The sequence below is a fragment of the Falco biarmicus genome, chromosome 3 (genome assembly GCF_023638135.1).
Source record: "Falco biarmicus isolate bFalBia1 chromosome 3, bFalBia1.pri, whole genome shotgun sequence".
NCBI lineage: Eukaryota > Metazoa > Chordata > Aves > Falconiformes > Falconidae > Falco > Falco biarmicus.
In genome coordinates, this window is record NC_079290.1 from 29,892,737 (window position 1) to 29,914,677 (window position 21,941).

Consider the following 21,941-nt stretch of genomic DNA (forward strand, 5'->3'; position numbering starts at 1 on the left):
TCATCAGATTCAGAAAACTGCCTGCAGTTCTGGACAATGAACTAAAAGCTTGAATTATCTCTTGTTTTTATCATACAGTAAATTATAGAACTTAGTGTTCTATTCTCCATTTATACAGTATGGAGGGAAAGCTGGTGAATGGACTGGTGAGTGGACTGCAAAACTGTCGTTTAGGTAATTTACAAAGAAAATCCTGCCATATCAGATTGGCTGGACAGGAATTCGCGTATGTTTGTACTCGGAAGATCAGCAAAAATGATTTCCATAGTCTTGAGGAAACACCCTTTTATTGTAGAGAAGTTTGTATACACAGATGCAATGTATTTACAACCAGCTTTTCTCAAACAGATGACTATTTAAAATCTTTCACAAATCTGTCAAGAATGAAAGAAAATGAAGCTCAGAAGCCCAGCCAGCCAGCCCAACCCCCAAATTCAGACTGATTCCCGAAGAGAATTGTAATGAGATAATAATACACAGAGTTATTCTGAAGGAAGCAATAGGACTGTGACAGAGATCAATGGATAGACTTCAGGATTGGTTCAGTCAAAAGCATTGCTTTGTTTGATCTCAGAGCAGATGAACCCTGAAGTAAAATTCCAGCAAACAGCTGGGGACCTGTCTTTTCCCAGGGGTGTGGAAGACACAGGCAGAAAGAGTCTGGCCCTTCCTTCCCTGGTCTCTGCAAGGATGGTCACACAGTTGCAACCTCCATGAAAATAAGTTGTTGGTTCTGCGTTCCCCTGGAAAGCTTTTTTCCAGAAAAAGGCAGGAAAAGCTCCACTCTTCTTCAGCGTGTGGAATGGAGTCAATGCACTAAAGGTTAGTACAGGTGTCCTCCTTAAGAAGGGTATGGACTCACATGCCAGCCCAGCCACAGGAGAGACAGCACCTTGATTTCTTCTGGTGCCCGTCCAAACTGTGGCTCAGCTCTGCACTGCCCTTTACCTGGGGTGGTTGCAAGGGCATCAGTCTGGCTTCAGGCTGTTCAATCACCCCAAATGTAGAGGAGACAACACAGGGAGAAATGATGAGAGGTAGAGACATGCATTATATTCCCTTTTCCTGTTCCTTTTCAATTAAAAGTGGAACCTTAATCAACAACAAAAAGTTACATGTGCAGGAGGCACTTCTTTGGGAAGAAATAAATACCTCACACAAGCATTCATGGATGGATGAGTCCCATAAGAAAGATTCTCGGCACAACCTATTCAGTCATAAAAGGAATCTAAAACTCCCATGTTGATGTATATGAGAAACACGCAGAACGTATCTGCTAATGCTCAAGGAAGTTCCATGCATAAGTTTCCCATAGGTTGGGAACATATATCTTATAATCTGCATAATTTAGCTCACACTCAGCAGAACGTTGCAATATTTACAGGCACATTCCAATGGGAAAATATTTGCATATTGAGTGAGAAAGACGCAGCTTTGTTACCTAACCATGGGACTTTAAAAGCAGGGATTTTGTGACCTCAAAATACTATATATGAAGTTGCTGGGGAAAAAAAAAAGTGAGTAGGCCAGAAAAGAAAATTACCACACGTTGGTAGGAACTCTTTTGGTTTTTTGAGCGTTAGAATGGTTGCAGGCTAGGACAAAGTGAATCCGTGTAGACCATAGGTTCTGGCTTGCTACACGTCACAGAGTGCTCTGTCTACTCTCATTTCCCATACTTATTCTTCCCAATTAAATTTTTTTCCCATTAGCCAGGTTGATGAGAATAGTGCATAAGACTCATTCTTCTCCTTGCAATCATCACCCTTCACAGCATAATAACTTAATAAATTCTTGCAGAACAGGAATGAAGTGGAATGTCACTTTTTCGGACGTGGTCTGTATTCTGAAGGTGAAAGTGGGCATCTGAGAAACACATTTGTAATGCTTTGGAAGTTTTACAAATGAAAAAAAGAAAGTTACACTCTGAACCTGATTGAGAATGCAATTCTATGTTCTCTAGCACTGCATGTCAGACATGGTGGAAAAAGCTATTCAGTGACTACTATAACCTTAGTGCTACCCAGAATTGTTCTGAAACTAGTTCACTAGTTTCTGAAACACTACTGTAGATGCAGCAAATTATTAAAACTATCTACAGGATTTTAATCATACATTTAGGTTTCAATATGTCAGCAAAACAGCAATGTATTAACCCATAGAGGTTATATCCTGGAAGTGAAATTATCAAACTATTGCTCCAATGTCTGAAAAAAAAGCTATCCTGCCTCGGTACACAGCACACTCGCACTTATGCTGACACATAAGGTGGTGGTGGATCTTTAGCAGCCCCGTTCACAGGATCATCATATGGTGGCAACAGGACCTGCAGGAAAGGAAAGAAAGGTTATAGCTTTTTAAAAAGAAGCCAGCTGATAAAATTTACAGAAAAGAAAACCCTTAAGGCCTTGTCCTAAAAATTAACAAGAGTAAATTAGTAAGCAGGAGCAGAATAGTTAGAAAATGTAACAGTATTAGTTTGAAGTTCCTTCTGTTCCACTTGTGTGCCTGTTTTTACAAAGGAAAACATGATTTCTTCTCATTTCTTACTGACACCAGTGACAGCTTGATTTCAGCCAAAGGTCATTCATTGCTGGTACCTGAATTTGTTTGATCTGGCTATGACAGTAGTTGCTTATTCAGCAGCCCTCCTCTGTCAAGAGTGCTTAAACCACATCTCATGGAGGAGTGCTCAAACTGCTAAGCCAGAGTGAGAAAAGTCCTGAAAATCTCTCTGAGGTGTCCCCAGAATAGCCAATAGGTTTTTTGGGGTGGGGAGAAAGAAAGCAAATGGTAAACAAATTATCCAATGGCTAAATACATCTCCAGTTTTGTGCTTCTGGGGCACTCAGCCATGAGAAGGAAGATTTACATTCCCATAAGCCCTTCAGTGAATACTTAAACATCTGATAGAAATTTGGACAGCTTTAATCATATATCATCCCTATTCATATAAGTCCAGGCAGCTTCCTAGGACATGGGAGGTGCAAGTTCGGGCCACACAGGGCAGAGGAGGGATTTGAACCTAGATTTCTACTTCTTTAGGCAAGCATGCTAGTTACCATGCAATTTTTAGTGGCACCAGTACTGATGTTAATTAGCTTGCACATTAAAAGGCAAAGAAACACTTGGTCTGTGAATCCCAGCAGGGACTGAGGGTAAAATAGATGTCTGAATGAAGAATGAGTCTACATTCCCTAAAATATCTCAATATTGTGTAAGAATATCAGTTGTAGTGCACTGGCAGGGATACTTTATGCAGCTGAAGATCAATTATTCATTATGGAAAACCCAGATTTATCAGCATCGCTTCTTGGTCATTAAAGAGCATATGAAGCTGATTGTCTAAACATACATAGGGAAAATCCTGATCTCAATAAAGTTAATGGAAGTTTTGTCATGAGAAGATTTCACCAGTTCTTAAAGAAGCTGATAATCTGCCTTCTGCAAAGAAACATCTGTACTCATCCCTTTTGGACCTCTTCCACAACATAACAAAATCAGTGGGAATCTTTCTATAGATTTAAACAGACTTTGGATAAGGCTTTTGTGGGAGAGTTCCAAGGGTGATTCACACTATACTTATGTGAGTTTACAGACATGCGTTGATGACCATGTGTTCAAGTACATCTGTGCATGTTAGATTACAGAATGGCTATCTTGGCATCTTCAGTCCTTAATAAAAAATGCTGCATTATTTAGAAAAGGAAATTGTCAGAACCATCACTCTTTTATTAATACCATATGTTTGAGCTTGTATATGCAATATACTATGCACATATCCACTACATAATCTAAAAAGCTTTGTATTGAAAAGCACTTAATAAATCACATCAACTTTTAAGGGTGCAAACAGCTTATGGCAAACTACTTATCTAGTGAAATTAGGACAACATATAGAACTTCAATTAAATATTATGATAAAAACTGTAAATATATTTCGCAATGTAACCTCTATAAATCACACTGCTCGAGCATGTAAACTGTGAAAAACACTACAGTTGAGATCATCCCCCTAGTGCTGATCATTAGTTTAATAACAGGGTTTCTAGCAAAATCCTTGTGTTACTGAAAAAGGCACTAGTTTCTCAAATGTACTGAAACATGTTCATTAGTTGATTACGAAGCAACATAATTAGTAATTAAATCTGATCCACAGATGACTGAAAATGAATCAGATTCACTTTGTGAAGATTTAGTCATCTTATTGGACTCTTGTAATGCTAAGCCCCGGACTGTGGTCCATTCCTTTCAGGTTCAGAGTCCATTTCATCAAGCGTGACAAAAAATGACAGCAGACACAAGCCATAAAGCTGTCCCTCTTCCAGGTCTAGGAGCTGATTAATAAAGGACAAAACTGCCTCCTGTGCTCTGATCCTCTTTTAGATCAATTTGTCCTAAGTCTACTGTAGTTACATCAATATTATTACTTCAGCATTGAGGTTACTGCCATTTGCAGTAGGTCTCCTGGATGATTTACTGATATGAGTGAGCTTCTTCATTCCCTTCACTCCCGTGTGAAACAAAATCTGCCTGGTAGGAGAACAGCCTCCTGGGGAGGCTTTTATTTCTTGGGAGGCGAGCCCTCTGCTTTGCTCTATGGATCCAAAACTCATACGTGGGTCAATAGCCCCAGGGACCCTCAGAAAACACTTTCTCGCCTATCAACAGTTCAACAAGAAGTCAGGGAAGATAGGAATACCTGTTGGAGCCTTTTTGGAGAAGCAACTGGCTAAATCCTAAGACATATGAATTTCTATAGGAGTATTCAAGGTATGTGGGGTATGAACTGGGAAGGCCACTAAATAGGTTGAGAAGTTTCATCCTGAAGTTTAGGGTCACTTTATTGCTGGCAAATGTTATTTGTCTGAACAGTTCTATCAGTAATAACTTTACAGGCTTACTCCCCACACAGTTTTGTGTTTAAATATTTAAATATCCTGAACTTGTATTTCCTGACATGAACGGAATAGTGATAAAAAATAGTAAGTGTAGAATGAGCAGAATTCAAAATTACTACCTTTGCCTAGCAGTGTTTGAGTCAGACAAAGAAAATATGGACAGGATATTGAACAAAGGTTACGACGAACTAACGTGATGGACAACACGTAGATGAAAGAACTTGGAGTTTGTGGAATACATGCTGCCAGCTGGGACCCCAAGTATCTCACGTCATTAAAGTCCTTTAAACTAATTTAACTGTTTTACTTTCAGTCAATGTGGTTTTGTGACTGTTACTTAATCATCTGTCAACTCTAAGTCTAAACAGTCATCCTTCAGCATCCATGACAGTTTGAATAACTCTTCAACTGCTCTATAATTACAAATCTTGCAACTCTGCCTCTGTAAAACTACCTTTTAATTATTTTTGACAAGAACAGAATTTCAGGCCATTACTTTCCCTTAATAATTTTTTCATCTTTTCTCAAATAAGTCTGTTTTGGTGAAAGGGAGAAATATGAACAAAACCTGAATTGTCTCAGCTTTTAACCATTTACTGTTGGAAATATTTACTGAAGGACCAAGTAAGCACCAAGTAAGGACCAAGTTTACTGTTGAAAAAACAGTTTACAAAAATCTCAAGAAAAGGAGAATTCCATTAGAATTCTAATCACTGAATTTATACCAAAGCAGCTGAGATAAGAATCTGGATCAGAGTAGTCTTCCCTTCTCCTGTGTTAATTTTAAATCTCAACATGGTTTAATGGAAGCAGATAAGTGCCTTGGACATAAAACAGCATAGTTATTCAGGCAGTACATTATGTTCTCCGGAGACATAAAATGGAAGCCAGTCACCGAGCCAAAGGGTGAATTCAGAAACTGGAAAATTAGACAGAAACTCACTTATCTAAGAACCTAATGAGAATGGATGCAGTCTAAAATAATTAATGAAGGAAAAAAATACATGCATATTTTAGGTTCACGGTATCCCCACGGCAGAATATCCACTAGGACAACTGATGTGTTTTGCTTCCTAGGCACTACGTCTGAGCATTTCTTTACCTGTTTGTTGTGAAATGAGAAAACTCCATATTAGTTCCCTTGGATGCACTGCAACTAATGTTTACAGTGTGTTTGAGATCGTCACTCACAAATTAGTATAAAAAGTAAGTACAAAGGCCCCCCATTTTTTGGAACTCAGTAATCCCTGTGAAAAGAAGTTCTGTCTATTTATCAATAGATCAGCAAGCAAGTTTGGACGATCAGAAGGTTGCCAGGTTCAGTCCTATAGGATGCCTAAAATCCAAAGGACAGAAGCTCCTAACCTCTTTCACAACACTTCTACCTGCAGTTACAAACCATGTAGCATTTTAACATCTTCCTTTAATATGCAGCCAGAGGAGGAGGTGACATTACTCACTGTTTGTATATTGTCTGGTGATAAAAGCATTGCACAGAGACTCATGAGATCAGAGCTCTAGGGGATCCGAACCCAAGAGGGTTCAAACCCACAGCTCCTATCTACTATATGAATGCTTCAGACACAAGGTTTTCAGTTAGGTGGGAGGGACCATATTCCACCCTCCTGTTGTCACTGTGAAGCCAAGTATGCAATAATCTATGGGAAAAGAGAGAAAACAGGAGGAAGTGTTGCTATATGGTCCCATGGTTAGGGTACTTAAGTGGGACAGGGAGTGCTGGGTGCTGGGCTTTGCTCCAAATACCATTTAAGCATTTTGTGATAAGCAGTCTTGTTGTAGAGATAATACAGAACTAACTGCATTCTACAGAATGCAGAAATAATTCAGAACTGACCCATAAGAAATCCTGGTCCTGACTTAGCTGGTGTCATCCAAGTGGTTTGGATAATCATATTACATAAGCATCCCTCTATTATAAAGCACATGATACAGGATGACCTTCTCTGGAAGAAATAATTACCATACAAGTTTGCCAATGGCTATAACATATTCAGTTAATACAAGCATATGTCATTTCTTATTTTTTTCATCCTGGTTCATCTGGCTTTGGAGAATAAGTTTTTAAAGACATTACTTAGAAATATGCCTAAGCAAATATTTGTATATTCAAACAGTTTGGAATTACCCTTGGCTCAAAGGTGGGTTTTGTTGGTTGGGGTTTTGTTCGCTTTTTTGTGTTTTGTTGGTTTTTTTGTTTGTTTGGGGTTTTTTTTGGGGGGGGAAGGATTGCATAATTTCAATAATCACTTCGTATTTTTGCAGCTGATTTCACATTTACCTCAAATTTTCTCATATTGCTGCAGTTAGCTCTGTTTGAACTCAAGCTCTTACATCTGTTTGTCTAGTACATTCCTAGAGGAGAAAATATGCTTAGTCCTGTATGAGTAAATTAAAACATTTGATTAATTGATTACTTCTGCATTCTTAAGGGTCTCACCCAAAACTCACTGAACTCAATAGAAATCTTTCTGTGTCTCCAGAGAGCTTTGGGCTGCTCTTTCCCACAGCTGCTTGTATTCTCCACTGGGTGGAATGGTACAATTGTCACATAACAGCTTTGAGTTTGAACAGCGTTTTGGCTGGCAGCTATATGAAACTTTTGTGAGTTCCTATGGCAAAATACCTTGCTGATGTCTTGTTAGAAACAAACATTGCTAAAGACAGCTCTAACATACTTTTCTCTAACACCTAGAACAGAAATGCACTTGATAATGCCAAAAAAAGCTATAGATTAAAATTTTCTATGGTAAGTGCTGAAGTTTGTAGTGAGCATTCGGGATGTTTTCTCAAACTTCAGCTTTTCAATAAAAACTCCCGTCTTTCATGCTTAAGGACTTCACACTGCATCAATACACAGTATATAGCCAGGGACAGGTGACAATGAATAGTTGAGTGGAATTAGGGTCATCACTACTGCAATTTAATCCTGGTCCTGTTGCTGACCTTTTGTGTTTTGACAAATCGTTTGACTTTGCCTTAGGAAGGTCTCCCATTTGTAAAACAGGCATATTGCTTGAAACAACTTAAAAGGTGTTGGAAACCTTGAGACAGATTTAAAACCCTCTTGGATGAAACCTGCATATGACTGCATGAGACAGGGACCACACTGTGGAAATATTTACAAACTAAATATATATTTGCAGAAATTTCAGCCTATGTCTGGAAACGTTTACTCCAATCTCTTCACCACAGATATGTATGCATTACATACCATTCTTCTGCAGAAGTGACCTTTACATTTCAGACACCCAAATGGTTACCAAGAATTCTTATGGGAGGCCTGTGCAAATACACAGGGAAGACAGGGAGAGGAGGCAAAAGGAGCCTTTTCTTTCCGACAGTTCACATACAAAGTGTCAGTGGGTTCAGGTCTTACTCTCTCTTTACTTAAAAAGGGAGACAGAGTAACCACAAAGCAAACAGTGGCAGGCAGTTGGCAAGAGGATTGCCAGAGTGCTGGACCAGGTGAAAGCGCTGAACCACAGGTATTTCCTCACCCAGGAGCCTCGGTCCAACGTGCAGTGCCTGGCCTGGTGATGGGACGAACACTGACACGGCTGCAGGCTGAAATACTGCCACTGCATGCTTTCCTTCCCTAATTCAGGATAAAGTTTCTCCTCAGCATAGCACAGGGCTGATGTGTCAGATTCAGGGACAACTGAATTGAAAGATGAGGTTTTAAGCAGCACACGCTCGGTTGCACCGGTCCTCTGCTCTGGGTTCACTCCATCTCAGTGATCCCAGCCTGAGACCAACCACAAGCTTGTACCAATCTGATGCCATTGTGCGGTCTGGAAAGGTTTTTACAGTATGTGATCACATTTACTAATTTCATGTTTACTACCCTGCTCTCCCGTCATTCACCCAGCCAAGAGGAGTAGAATTTCCTCCCACAGCCGCAGTGCTTTGAGGAGCCATTAGCTGCAACCCAAACCACACTCAGCTGCAGTGAAGCAAGCAGAAAGCCTACAGACAGCTCTACAGGGAAGGCTGCTGATGTGACCACCTGTCCAGTTCAAGATAGTCTCAACAGCTCTTGTGTACTGCTGAGTTCTTGACTATGCAAATATTATGAAGATCACCCAGGGAAAACAGAAGACTTCTGCGTGCCTAAACAGCTATAGCTGGCTGATTGCTTCACTTTTTATGCAGGAAAGGCTGAGAATAATTCTCCCTTTGCAATGTTTTCTTGTCACATTTGACAATGTGGTTTTCTTTGGAGAAGTCTGAGATTATAGAGGAAAATGTCACAGCACTAGCAAAAGTAGCAGGCTGCAACAAGGCTTTTACCATCCCATACCAGGTTAACTTCAATAAGTAGTTCCCATGCCTTGCCCTGGCACAGCCACCAGTCCCCACAAGGTTTCAAAATTCATCTACTATCCATGCTGTTTCTTCATCCTCTTCAGGCCAGTCCACCCTGCATCTTGCCTCTGCTGCATCCAACTCCAGGCCCCCTACTTCTCCCTGGGCCTCTACATGTAGTGAGGCACTCTCTCTCCTCCCTCTGCTTCTTCCTGGTCTCTCTTCACCCAGGGCTCCTCTTCATACGGTCCTTGGAGCTATTTAACTAATTAGTAGGAACCAGCCACAGCTGCACATTATCCACATCAGCCAACCCACCGCCGCTGAAGCCAGCCCACAGCTGTATATTATCAAAGTTAATTAACCTGCCTTCATTCCTCTATAATTCCTCTAAAGAAAATGTAGAATTAAGATGTATCTTTTGCTTAAAATTTTCAGAAATCCAGATCTTCTTAGCAGAGCTCAGTTTTGGAGACTCAAGGCACCAGATGAATCACTATGTATGATAATGAGCACTGGACTAGATCTAAATATCACTGATTTCATTATTAATTTTGTATTTTATTTGAAAGGAAATGAGCCTATTAATGTAGCACGTGTTTTATTCCCTGTGCAACATTTACTGGAAGTTACTAGATATACTGATTTTACTGAGGCAGACTCTTCAAAAGTTTCTAACATTCCTGTACATAGGATGGGAAGAAGTAGCGTTTATCAAGAGTTTCTAAAGAAATGTGGGGTTTTCTACAATGAGTGCCCATGAGTTTTTAAGCCCCAGGCTTTTCAGATGTCTCAGAAATGAGTCACCCAAGGTCTTCTGCTACTTTTAAAAATTCAGTTCATAAACTCCAGGTGTAAACTGCACCTTTGGGTCATCTGATCTGGTCATCTCTGAGGTAACTTCAGAAAAGTAGGTAATATTTGGCCCTGGAGAAGAGTCGATCATGCACACTGAGATTATCAAGGGAGAGAGACTGACTGAAACAGGATGTATTAAAACTAAATCCATCAATTAAAACTAAATTGAGAATTCAGAGTTTTCTCTTTAACCCCTTAACATGAAGATACACTTTATGCTGACTGTATGAAAAGACTGACAGCCTTCAGGAGAAGAGACAGCTTCTTCCTAGCAGTGAAGAAACAGGAATAATAATAATTCTGCGGTGAGAAACAGTCAAGTGTTGCATATAAGATGAGCACTGGAGAAAGAAGTAGGGATTAGCTTTCATCCTGCTGCAGCTAAGCATGTGCATGTAGGGACAGCACTGCTGGATCAGATGAAAGGTCCATCCAGATCATAGCAATTAGTGACAGATGATGAAGACAGACAAGTGCAAGACAATGCAGAAGAAATGAAGAAAGAGCAGTGCAAGCATATATAGTCATGACTTGCCCAGAATATTCTCCAAACTGTTGGAAAGTTGAATGTCAAGGAATTGCTGAATTACTGGTCATATCTTTTAGGAATTTTTCTAGCTTGCATTTGAACCCATGCTGACTTTTGGCACCCACAATGTCCTGTGGTAAGCAGTCCCACAAATACCTCCTTTGGTTTGCTATGAAACCTGCCGCTAGTTATTTCATTGAATGTCCTCCAGTTCTTTTGCTAAGGCAGTGAGCAGTTGCTCCTCCTTTACCTCCTCTGCCACTCATAATTTTTAAGACGTCTATCATTCTCTCTTGTTCTGTCCCTCTGTTATCCCACTAAGCATCCTTGCTTCCCTGCAGTGCAGTCTGCAGTTAATGTCTTCACACTAATAAACCGACTTGACAGTTCTGAGTCCAGGCTGAAGAAAGAGCTCCAAGACCAGGCATGTGGAGAGCCATTAGAGTCAGGAGGGAGCTGGGGAGGGTGCTGACCTCCATCTGGATGAAGCTTCCTTCGTGCTCAGGAGAGCAGCAGGCATTTTTACCCACCTGACCTATGTTAGATGTTCTTCCAGATGAGATAAACTGCCCTTTAGAAGTAATTTTTACAAATAACTGCTCATAAATATCTGCTTCAGAGGTGGATGTTTACAATGTAAATGGCTGCTTTGGTCAAATGAGTCCAGTCAAAAGAATTGTTTCTGAGGAAGTCACAGAGCAATGTTTACAAGAAACCTTTCCTATCTTTCTCTTTCTTCTTCCCACAAAAAACCCCCAAACTTTCCCATCTTTCTTTTTCTTCTTCCTCTGTCCCCAGATAAAAAAATCCCTGAGTAAGGGCCAAAACTTTATATGACGTCCAACTCATATTTAATGATATGAAATGAGAAATGTTTTACTTTGGTTTATGCACAGATGCTTTTCTTGAAAAGTTTGTCCAAGTTGTGCTGGTTAATTACTATTTAAGGATTTCATGATATGTTGTCTGTCAAACAAATCCCAAGAAACCTTCCCCTCAACATGGACAGGAAGTATTTTCATGTTTATATGGATGCATTTCCTTTAGAAACCACACTGGAATGATTACAGATGGAGTAACTGGAAGCAGAATAGCTCAGAGATAATTTAGAACCCCATTCAGCGAAGAAGTAGGCCTCAGTGCTGCAAAATCATCTGTGCAAAGTTCAAGTTGGTATGTTTTGTTCTCCTTTGACAAAACTGCTTGTTTATTTCAAGCCACCAGCTTTTTGAGACACTATGTAAGAAACTTTACACGAGTTTATGGATTTCTGTAATGAAGCAGCACAATGTTTTCAGCAGTCCAGATAGAGGAGTAAATGTATATATTACTAGGACACTGCAATATTTAGGGACAGATTGTGATTACCCTTGCGTGGGAAGAAAATTGGATTCAGGAAGCTATTGTCCTTTTCCATCATGTGCAACCTCATAAACGTCATCCAGAATAATGCTGTGATTACCCTCTCCATTCAAAGGCATGGAGGGATAGTCCACCTCAGGCCATAGAAGCCTTTTCTATGCCTTGGCCAGCCCTCTGCTGCTGCATATCATCATTTTGTATGGTGAGAACATAATTTATTTTTTTCAATTTTTCCTTCATTTTTTTTCAAAATGTGCATTTGCTGGATGAGCACATGCTTTCTCAGGGGGTGCCTCCCTGCATGCCATCAGTACTGAAGACTTGCAGTATACTTTGGCTGTGTGTAACAAACAGTTGATGTGTTGTCCTGAGTGCAGAGACTGCAACAGAGCACCAGTCTTTGAATGGAGTTTTTGATTACTAACCCGCATGTCTTTCTAACCTTATCTCCTCTTACAATTACATTGTGTATCCCACTCAAGAGTTAACAAGACAAGAAACTAGGAGTAGCTCACATGGGGCAGCCAAATTGTTTAACAGGACTGGTCATCTCCCAAGAGCGTGGTTATCACAGCCATGCCTGCATTACACATATTGCTGGAAAGGCTTCTGTCTTATCTTCATCTCACCAGATGAACCGTTTTTCTCTATCTAGATGGCTAGGGACATCGGGTGACTAAATGTCAGTCTTTGGGCACCACAACAGAGAGATGGGCCAGTTGTAAAGTCTGGAGGTAGATTTTGAAGTCTCATTATAACATTTGGGAGCAGCGGGATCTGGGGTTTTGAGATGACCAATCTCTAGTTCTGTCTTCCATATGGTTTTTTCACTAATTTTCATTTTTATAGAAACACATTCTTTTGGTATCACTATTAAAAAGTAAGGCATAATATTGCCATATAAAATGCAACTTTTCTTGCACAGTGTATTTAGGCATTTCCTAGTGAATGCTGAAGGGAAGCCTTTGTTTATAACCAAATTACTATAAAACTGTGTTAAAACTACGAAGGACTAGTGTCATGAAAGGCGATGAACTGACAGGGAGGGAAAAGTCTTACGTTTATATGAAAACCCCTTACTGTTAGTAAATCACATCTGTAAAGCACCTGTCAACCAGAAACTCCCACAAACTTTTGCAGTTCTTCTAAATTTGGTACGTGAATGCCCGCTCAGCCTTGTTCTTTCTGAAGCTAAGTGTTTGTCACAGAGTTCATTTAAAGCAGACCTCGCTCTCCTCACTGCTTGTAAGACAGAGGACTAAAACCACAAGTGCTGCACAGTTTGGGACAGACCACAGTGGGCAGTAAAGAGTCCTGAGGGACCCTTGGGAAGGGCGCAGTTGCTCTACGGGAGCTGTTAAAGGGAATTGAAGTCAGACTGAAAGTGGTCCAGAAGCTGTTAAGTAACCACAGGGAGCCAGACCTCTCGATTATTGTCACACCCTCAGCAAAAAATCTGCAGCTGGGTGCTCCTCTCTGGTAGGGAGCGGTTTGCTTTCATGCAGTCTCTAAGAGAACAATGCCACCTACTGAACCACCAGCTGCAGCAGCTCCCTCCCACCTATCTGATGCTCTTTCTCCATCTACATAGTTTGTGGTGTTGAGGAAGCTTTGGCAGAGAGGCTGGGGGCTGGAGGGACTGGGATGCGCAAAGAGTTCCTCCTCCACTTGGCAGAGTGCTTGCACTGTGCAAGGGGATGCGATGCACAGACACAGTGCTGGTGCTGAGGGCAGGACGGCTCCTGGGAAGAGCACTCTGCAGAAGGGCAGGCTTCTAGAGTGGGCCGATTGCATGGCTATAACACCACAGCATGGCTAACTGCTGCCAGGACTGCCCCTTGCAGCCTGCTGCATTTCCCTGTTTGAACAATACCTGCCTGAGTCAATCCAGGCCTCCCCCACCCTTCGTTACTCAGTGTAACTATGACTTGAGTCTGACCTGGAAAATTCACACATGGCTCAGTTTAACACCCATATATCCTTGGCAACAGGGATTTAAGTTGTCATCAGCTTTTGCCGCACTGATACGTATCCTTGGAATTATACTGAAGACTTTGACTCATTTTCTGAAGCCCGCAAAACAGCAGCTGTCAAATGGCAATGAATCGACCCTGTTAGAAAAAAAGGGTCTGTAAAGAAACACTGCAAATTTATAAACACTCTGGGTATTCCTACATTGCAACACTCCCAATTAGTGAATCCAAAAAGATATGGAAGATTTAAATTACACATCCCATTTCATGTCTTCTTTTTAATCTAATTATGAATGTTGAGAAAAGTTTTGTCTATTTCTATTACAAAACTCCTATGAATTGTCATGTATTAGAATAATTCCAGTATTAAAGCTGCAAACATAAATACAGGTTTTGTGTTTAAAATAAAAATCTACCGGGGAAAACAGATAAACATGTGTATTTTGATCTTGTACTTTGACTTTTAAGTAAATTCAATGCCTGTAATGACAGTCCCCAAATCGATACCATTAATAGCCTGTTCCAAACAGCACAGCTGGCTTCTGACAGCAGCCACCTAGTAATAGGTGAGACCTATAACAGGAAGTGTGATTAGCAACCAGCACTTAAACAACAGAGCAAACAGGCAGCATGAAGCTCTCCAGACCACAGAGAACACTGGATTTTAGGACAAAATCCTTCCATAAACAAGGAAGCAATGGAAGAAAGAGCTGAGTATAGATGATAAGATGGGAGACTTTAAAAAAAAAAAAAGAATAAAAATATCTTCGCTAAGATTAGAGGACAACTGACAAGAGATGGGACTTCACTGCAGTTAGCATATGAAATGCTGGAGCAGCTGAATAGCTGCTTGCTGGCAGATGCGGACTGTCATGATACTTGTCTTCAACTTGAAGTCAAACGGAAGAGGAGGAAGTGCACATGTTGCACAGGCACAGTAGCAAGACATGAATGTTGGCATCCACATGGAGCCTGAGCCCTTTCAAGAGTCTTTGATTAAAGACATTGCTTTGGGAATGTTTATAAGCACAATTCTGCAGAAAAACAGATCCAGCATTTAAAGCATATTCCCAGGTCTCATGTAGACTATTGCCTGTGGTTACTAACTAATCACCCCCTTTACTTCAAGCAATGGGTAGTTCTGCTTATACTCTTTTTTTTTCCCTTGCCCCTGCTTCTTCTTCTTCTCTGCCTACTGTTTTACCTGCTTTCCTTCTTGCAGGTTTTATCAGTTTCCACTAGGGAAGGCCAGAGCTTCTCTGTCTGGACTGAGCTGGAGGCTCTGAGAAGGGCTCAGAGAGTGAGTCATGCCAGAGGTACTCATTTGTGGTCTTTGCTCACTTTAAAGTATGTTCATGGTTACTACTCACTGGAAAAAGACGTCTCTGATCTAGTGGCCCAGTAATAACATTATGCACACAAACTCCACACAAGCCCAGCTACCTGACAAACGTTGCCAAGTCTGTAGGATTTTTATGCCACACTATGGAAAATACCTTTAAAGCAGGATTTTTCTCCAAGTTGTCTTCTACTCTGACATGTACCATCCCCAGACTGGCGCAGTAGTAGGAAATCACAGGTCCCAAAGCAGCTATCAGAAAGAAGAGCTATTGCGCACGGTTTGCCTGCCTCTGGGCTCCATCTCACTCTTCAGTCTGTCTAAACGGCATGAGTCTAAGGGTCCTTCGCGCTGTCCTTAGCCAAACTAATCACCTGGCACGCATGAAGAATAACACAATAACACAAAGAATGGCTCTTCTAACCTTACCAAAGAACATTCTTCCTCTGCTCAGAGGAATCACCCAGCAGGACTGAAAGAACTAACTCTGCACTTCTCAAACAGGTGTGCTATTGCTTTGAGAAAGGGAGAGCAAACAAAAGTGTTGACAGATTAGTTACAGGCTTAGTTGCTGTCATGTCCACAGAAGGAATGCATCTGCATTGAAAAAACAAGTAACTTATTAACCACTGTGGATAAATCTATGTCAGATAGCATCTATTGGGGTGATTTGATAAAGTTTGTAAGGATCTAAATCCCACTTTGAAGAGAGATTTACGGCTTTACATTTTATCCCCGCTGGCAGCATGACCGGAGATGAAACTTGCATTGATTGGCTTCAGTGAGAGTTAAAAATAAACAGAATGAAATCCCCTGGCTGTCCAAGAGCACAAAGGGGTTGTTCCTGCTCTGCAGAACAAAATGTCTAACTCTGGGTTATCTTCTGCACTCGTACATTGGCAATTTTTCCAAACTGGATGAACAGTTCTATGGTACTGCTGTCACAGCTTAAATTACTGTAGAAAATGAATCTTCATCCATGGTGTGCTTGAGCAGTTGGCAGGAAAAAGCAGCCCCAGATTGGAAAAGTGGAAAAAATAATCTTCAGGTTATTATGGTTCACTATGGGGGAGCCACCTTACTGCCATGTCAAAATGTCCTACAGACACCTCCAGAAACCGAGGGGAAGAAGTACTGGGAAAAAACTTAGAGAAGGGAGATGATACCATATCCCCAAGAGACACTGCTGTGGCTAAGGTACGGAGCTGGGTCCCCAGATCCTGGCATTATCAGCCCCTGGGGCATGAGGGTCACATCTTCCCACCAGCTGGGGTCCAGGGCATTCCCCTGCCCAGTGCCAGCTGGTACCCCCACCCCTTAATGCAGTCTGTTCATGGAGCCAAACTGGGAATGTTCATGTGGTGTCTCCCTTTGACCAAAGGCCACAGAAGGAGGACCTCTTGTCTAACAGGGGCAGCAGGAATATCCCGTTCACAGCCTGCAGTGGGGAGGATGCCCGTTTGTTCCAGATGGCACACTTGCAAAGAGGATGGCTTAAACCACTTACACTGAGTGACAAAAATCAGATTATCTGGCAGCTGATCAGCTGATAACTGTAGCTATTAGGTTAGTTAGAGTTCATATCTATGAGCATTATTTCTAAGAACCAGTTTGATCAGGGGGAACTAACTGGAAATTTCTGCGCTGGAAATTCCTCCTCCCTGCCCCAGGATCAGTCCACACTTGAGTTGTTTTCACGGCTTTTAGTGGTATGAAAATCAGACAGTTAGTAGGAAGGCAGAGAGACAGCTGAATATTTTTTAAAATGAAGCATTACTGAATTGGGGGCTGGCAGCAGAAAGGGGTCTGTAGAGAGGATCTCATGAGGAGCATGAAAGAAGGTACAACAGACGCAGGAGAGCGCCAGTGACTGGTGCTGGCAGACCAGTTCTGCACAAGGACAGAAAACATGAAAGCTCAACTCTTGCAAGGACATTATCAGTAGATTTCTACCATGCGACCAGCCAAGAAGAGGGATGAATACTGCTGTTGAGACCTGAACACTCTCAACATGAATTTACGGAGTCATGGTGGACTTGCTTTAGATATAAATGGGGGAAACTAGTTGTGAGACCCACCAAGGACTTCTTGAATGCAGAAAGACAAGCGACAAGGAACGCGGAACAAGAAGCAGGCTCACACAGCTGTGCTTAATGAGTTATCCATTCTCCTAATCGAAACTGGATGTGAAGTGTAAGTGTGCTCACATACCTTACCATTAAGAAATGCAGTAAAACAAAAGATAATCTGGTTATTATTTTCAGAACAACTTCCTGGACTGAAGAACCAATTATATACAATCACAGCTCCTTACTCTTTTGAACAAAACCCTAGCACCCTATATTAGAGAAGTTTCCTTCTTTCCTAAGAGAGACGCCTGTAATCCAAACCTCTCGGAAGGGTTCACAGCTGCTGCAGCCAGCAGGTAACTGTGGACCCTTCCTATCTCTTATGCCACAGCATCCCCTCTAGTAAGGATTCGATTGTTCTTGAGAAAAGCTCAGTCACTAATGTCTTTCCATTTAAATTCAAACACTTAAGACATATTTGCCAAGGATTCTGAGCAGGTAAAACAGGCAACTCCTAGTTCAAAGGTTAGAAGAAGGAAAATAATGATCTTTATGAAGGTGTAAGTAAACTTCTATTTACTTGGCAATGAAAGATCCAGGAATGTGATTTTGCCAAGATGGTAATAGATCAGAGATATGAATAACTAGTGCAGCTGACATGCCCTCTCTTACAACAGACATAGGTCTCCCTTCAAAAAATGGCACACAACAATCAAGTAACCATAACACAAATGCAATTTTTATGGCTATTTAATTGTCTGTAATTTGAATTATTAGAGGACAGGGGTTTACCCATTCCTTTTATGTTTTCAGTACAAATTCTGCAGGCATACAGAATTTTGAATTCAAGGCTGAATTTGTTGATGATTTGTTATTGAAGGCAGAGATTTCTTTTTTTCCCTGGTGTGAAGGAGCCCTGCTGAAAGAAGTTTCTTGGCATCAATAAAAATGAAAAAAACATCATTTAAGTAGAAAAGTACACTTGAGTGTTGGGGGTATATTATACAACTTGACAGACAGCAGTGATCTATCACAGGATTTCAAAATTTCATGAGGTTTCTTCAAGAATCCTAAACTCTCAAAGGCCCTCAGCACTCAGCTTCCAAAGCCCTGTTCTTCCACACTTCATTTTGAATCCATTTTTATCCTGTTGTGTTGAGCTTACTTTTTTACAGTCATGTGAACAGGGGTTTTTGCGAATGTCTCTCAAGGTAGACATAGAAAAAAAATATCTTTTTGAGCCTGTGATTTGGGGGGAGTGAAGGGAGAGAAGAACAATATTCTGATTCACAGTGGAGATTGATGAGGATTTAACCCTACAAACTGTTGTTCCTTGCTGAAGCTCAGCAATGAGCAGAAGAAAGAAAGAGGCTGCTCAGGAGCACATCAGCTCCTCCATCACACTGCAGAGCGCACTGCACTGGTGAGTGTCCATGGGGCTTGTCAGGGAAGGATGTGCAAGAGATGGAGACAGACCGGGTCACCTAGAGATGAAGGAGCTCCTCCTGACTGGAGAGGAGCAGTCAGGCATGGGTTTGAATGAAGCTTGCCTCCACTCCAAATAAACAGTTCAAACCCCAGGCTGTTCGTGACTCTCCTCCTGCCTCTCTGGCTGGGCCTGAGAAACTCTTCCTCAGCAGCATTGCTCCTGAGACTTCCTGTATACTCCTGAACAAGAATTTTTGGGTGAATTTTTTTGATAGCTGACAAATTCCCAAACAGCTCTTTCTATAGAACCTGATCTAGCATCATCTCATTGAACCTACTTAGAAAGAATGAACAAAAATTGCATCATATCTGAAAGCAAGAGATTCTGACCATATTCAGATTAAGAAGGTGCATGTATTAAGGAAAGGAGTCCAGTGGTCCAGGACACTAGTTAGGAATGCATAGCCTTTCTCAAAACCTGCCTCTGCCATAGCTGTTTTGTTAAATCAAGATAAGCAATGTGAAATTAAAACTCTCAGTGCAAGAATATGTCATCTGTGAACAGGATAACGGGGCTTCCTTGCCTTACAGAAACACAAGTGCTTTAACGATGAGGAGCCAGCTCAGAGCACTTTGACAATTACTAAATACAAAAGTACCGAGAGGAGTTTTGGTAACCAGACATCTCTGAAAACCAGCCATTTGCTTTGTAAAGGCAGCAGTGAAGCAGGTGGTTTTAATGTTGTTTTTAAAAAGCCTAGCTAAATTTAGTTTCCAGATAACCCAACTGATGGTCTCCCACCACCAACCCTGCCAGTTCTGTGGGTTGCAGTTAGCAATGTTTGAAGATGAGTTACAACTGCCCACAGGCTGAACAAAAGAGCTATCAAAACTATTTTACACAAAACTCCTGGTTTTACTCAAAGTAGATTCCAGTAAAGAAAGTAGTAACAAACCCATATTTTCATACTTAAACATCCTGGTTGCCAGCTCTGATCATAGTCCATAAAACTTCTTAGGCTTTTCTTAAAGCTCCAGGTATCGAAGACAAATAACTGTGCAAGAGTTACAGCTTTCATGTAATAGTAGTAAGTTTTCTAAGCCTTTGCAGCTGCACGGGAATCACTCATTCCAAATGTTTCAAGTTGGTGGTCTAATACCTCAGCCTGTGGAGACCACCCACTGTTAGGAAAACCTGAGGAAGGCAATCCTGAGCATTCTACCTAGATGATCCAAAGGACCAAGTTCACGCTGCTCCCATTCTGTTATGTAAATGACGTAAAGACCCTCATTGCATAAGGCAGTGGAGTCACCCCAGGGACCACTTTGGCACAGCGCCCTCAGTGTGTGGCCTGGGTGGAACCCAGCAGCTCCACAGGGATGCCGCGGCAAACAGCACTGGCTCTTTCCAGGGACTCTTTCTTCTTGAATTCCTTCAGCGCCTTCTGCAACAAGCAAGACATTGCTTAGCGGTTGTGCCCTGCACATAAACATGTCAGCACTAAACTGCTATAAAGTGAACTGACACCTTCTGTTCTTTTAGGTTAAAACCTGTTTATTCATTTCTTTCATGTTGATCTTTGTTTCATACTGTCTCCTTACTAGACAAAACCCATCGTGCGCTGGGAGATGAATCACTGAACTTTTGTTGCCTTTTAGCTCCTCTCTGTGAGTGTGTAAATTACTACACCAGATGTTGAGTGTCCTAAATCAGTTTCTACAACTAAATCCACATTTCACAGTAGGTGTAGACCATAGCAGCCCTGGGTCCTAATCAGTCCCCCACTGTCCAGATCATCACAGAGTTCAAGAGTTCAGAAATGGGGGTCATTCCTGGGGCTACAAGAAAAGCTGTAGTTCATGCTTAACACAGATTATAGGCATAAAATAAAACTGTATTTTAGCAATAGATGTGACTTGCAACCATAGCGCACTAGTCTGTTGAATCTCAAGCCTAAACATAAGCAACAGATGAGGACTCTCAAAGGAATTAGGATAGTTAACTAAGGAGTCAGAAATTGATATAAAATAAAGCTATTAAATATGTAATATTAGACAAGTGCTTGTGATGTATCATCCTTACCGCAGTGTCATTGGTGGTGATGTACACCAACACATCCGAGTTGTTTCTGCTGTTAATGTATCGGTAACAATTCCACACGCAGCTTATCAAGTAACCCTGCAAAGAAAAGGAATTTATTATTCGGTGCAGAAAATAAACCACATACATTTTTCTGTTACAGCATTTCTATTCTTACATAAATAAGAATATGAGCTTGATAGAAGGTAGGGGGGTGAGGTGACTTTACAATCACTTTGCTGGTTGCAGTGACTGCAAGTATGTGTAGGGGATCTGTGAGTCATCAAACACTGTTCCTCATACCGATAGAGCTGGGGTTGAGTCTTGAGAAGAGAAGGCTCTGGGGACACCTCACTGTGGCCTTTCAATATATAAAGGGGGCTTATAAGAAAGGTGGAGAGACTTTTTGCCAAGGCCTGTAGCAATAGGACAAGGGGCAATGGTTTTAAACTGAAAGGGGTCAGAGTTAGATTGGACATAAGGAAGAAACTTTTTATGATGAGGGCGGTGAGCCCCTGGGACAGGCTGCCCAGAGCAGCTGTGGATGCCCCATCCCTGGCAGTGTTCCAGGCCAGGCTGGATGGGGCTTTGGGCAGCCTGGTCTGGTGGAAGGTGTCCCTGCCTATGGCAGGGGGTTGAACTAGATGGTGTTTGAAGGTCCCTTCCAATCCAGACCTTCTGTGTTTATATGGTTCTGTGATTACGGATACTTGCGTTGCACTACAAGTTGCTCCTTCTTGGCAGAGATACTGTAATTTAGACCAATCGGAATGAAGTTTAATGTTCCAGATATTTAATATTACAGCATACTTAATGTAGACTAACTGTTTTGAAAAGAAACAGTTTCTTTGTGCCTGAGTATAGCTAAAGTAGTATGATTTTGTGTATATAACCTCCATTTTACTTAAATGAGCAGGTCACATGTGCTGGCTTACTTTCTTACACCTCTCTAGAAATACAGAGAGATATGAGTTCAGTCAGACACCTCATTACTGTGCATGGGACACTGCATACCAGCAGGGGTGAGTTTTACAACATAAAATGAAAGTACAAGTTAGACTGTGAACAAAAAGAGA

At 41.3% G+C, this 21,941-nt stretch overlaps 1 protein-coding gene across 1 annotated transcript in view; it reads right to left on the reverse strand.

The window, feature by feature from the left end:
* Nucleotides 1-270: 270 nt before the first annotated feature.
* Nucleotides 271-21,941, reverse strand: part of LAPTM4B (lysosomal protein transmembrane 4 beta) — a 61,930-nt gene continuing 40,259 nt past the window's right edge. The window contains exons 6-7 of the mRNA XM_056332729.1: nt 20,869-20,964; nt 271-2,326 (exon numbers count right to left, since the gene is read on the reverse strand). Coding sequence (XP_056188704.1) covers nt 2,252-2,326; nt 20,869-20,964 — 171 coding nt within the window. The 3' untranslated portion in view covers nt 271-2,251. The remainder of the gene's footprint in view (nt 2,327-20,868; nt 20,965-21,941) is intronic.